This window comes from Acanthisitta chloris, unplaced genomic scaffold, assembly GCF_000695815.1.
Source record: "Acanthisitta chloris isolate BGI_N310 unplaced genomic scaffold, ASM69581v1 scaffold16101, whole genome shotgun sequence".
NCBI lineage: Eukaryota > Metazoa > Chordata > Aves > Passeriformes > Acanthisittidae > Acanthisitta > Acanthisitta chloris.
In genome coordinates, this window is record NW_008657774.1 from 6335 (window position 1) to 7651 (window position 1317).

At 55.7% G+C, this 1317-nt stretch overlaps 1 protein-coding gene across 1 annotated transcript in view; it reads right to left on the reverse strand.

The window, feature by feature from the left end:
* Nucleotides 1–298: 298 nt before the first annotated feature.
* Nucleotides 299–1317, reverse strand: part of NT5C3B (5'-nucleotidase, cytosolic IIIB) — a gene marked incomplete at its 5' end in the record, with an annotated part of 2609 nt that continues 1590 nt past the window's right edge. Inside the window, 3 exons of the mRNA XM_009084861.1 lie at nucleotides 299–409; nucleotides 693–893; nucleotides 1019–1181. Of these exons, the coding sequence (XP_009083109.1) occupies nucleotides 299–409; nucleotides 693–893; nucleotides 1019–1181 (475 nt within the window). The remainder of the gene's footprint in view (nucleotides 410–692; nucleotides 894–1018; nucleotides 1182–1317) is intronic.

Genomic DNA, 1317 nt, shown 5'->3' on the forward strand with positions numbered 1-1317 from the left:
GGAATGGTTTGTCATGGTCTCAGCAGGTGATGGGGATGAAGTCCAAGTCAGTCTGAGCACAGGATGAAGCCCCAGTGAGATGAAGTCCGAGTGGGATGAAGTCAGTTCGAGTGGGAAGCAGTAGAGTCAGGCAGAGTTGAGGTAAAGTGAATGAAGAAGCTTCTTCCATCTCACCTCTCCTGCTCCAGGGCTAGCTGAGGGGTTAGTGAGTACCAGCAGATCCTCCCAGCTCTGGCACAGGAAGGACATTCCCTGCCTGGTGCCTGCTGTGGGACTGCAGCTGGGACGTGTCCCCAGCTCATGTCTCAGTGAGGATGTACCGCAGGATCCCGTTGACCACGTCCAGCGTCTCATCACTCTCCAGCACAATGTCATAGGAATCCAGGTACTTCCCCCTCCGCTCCTCCACCTGCAGCACAGCCCCAGGACAGGGTGGGGAGGAGAGGGAGGACCATGAGCACCAGCAGAGGGTGAAGATGCTGAACTCACAGCCCTCACTCCAAAAATGGGGTCAATAAGCACCCTGGCAGTGCCCCAGACACAGCAGGAGCTCTGCACACCCCCAGATCCCTCCACACACTCCACAGGAGCTCATGCTAATCTCTCACACCCCCAAATCACTGGGGCACACCCTGCCTCTCCCTGCTGCCCCTAGGCTGGCAGGGCAGCATAACACTGCTCCTCACACCCACCTTGTCATTGAGAAAGCCAATCTTGAGGATGTTCTCCACGCTGGGAACACCATCTGCCATCGTCAGGTCACCCATGGAGTCCCCCAGCAGGATGATGCTCGTCCTCGTGCTCAGCTGCTGGAAGTACTCCGTGCCCTGCAGCACACTGTTGTTCTTGTTGTAGGTGTGGATGAGAGGTGCCTTGAAGTGTGTGAGGACTCCCTGAGCATGCAGGACAGACAGACAGACAGACAGCTCTTAACTGGGTGGTGCTGCTGGTACACGTGTCCCAGCCCCACAGCTCTCCCCTCACACACTCACCACACAGATGTGGTGCAGAAACTCACGTCATCATCGAAGTCCATGTAGTTGGACACCACGTTGACGTTGGAGAAGAAGACGTTGGCCTGACGGATAATCTCTTCGAGGATGTCACCAACACCAGCAGAGAAGATGAACAGGGGGATGTTGTTCTTATGCAGCTGACCAAAAAATTCTTTGAAGCCATCCCTAGAGCAGAGTGTCCATTGCACCAAACCTCAGCATCACATCACATCCCTCGTACCTCAGGAACACATCCCTGTGCCCATCCCTCAGCATCACAGCCCTCTGCCCATCCCTCAGCATCACATCCCTGTGCTGTGCA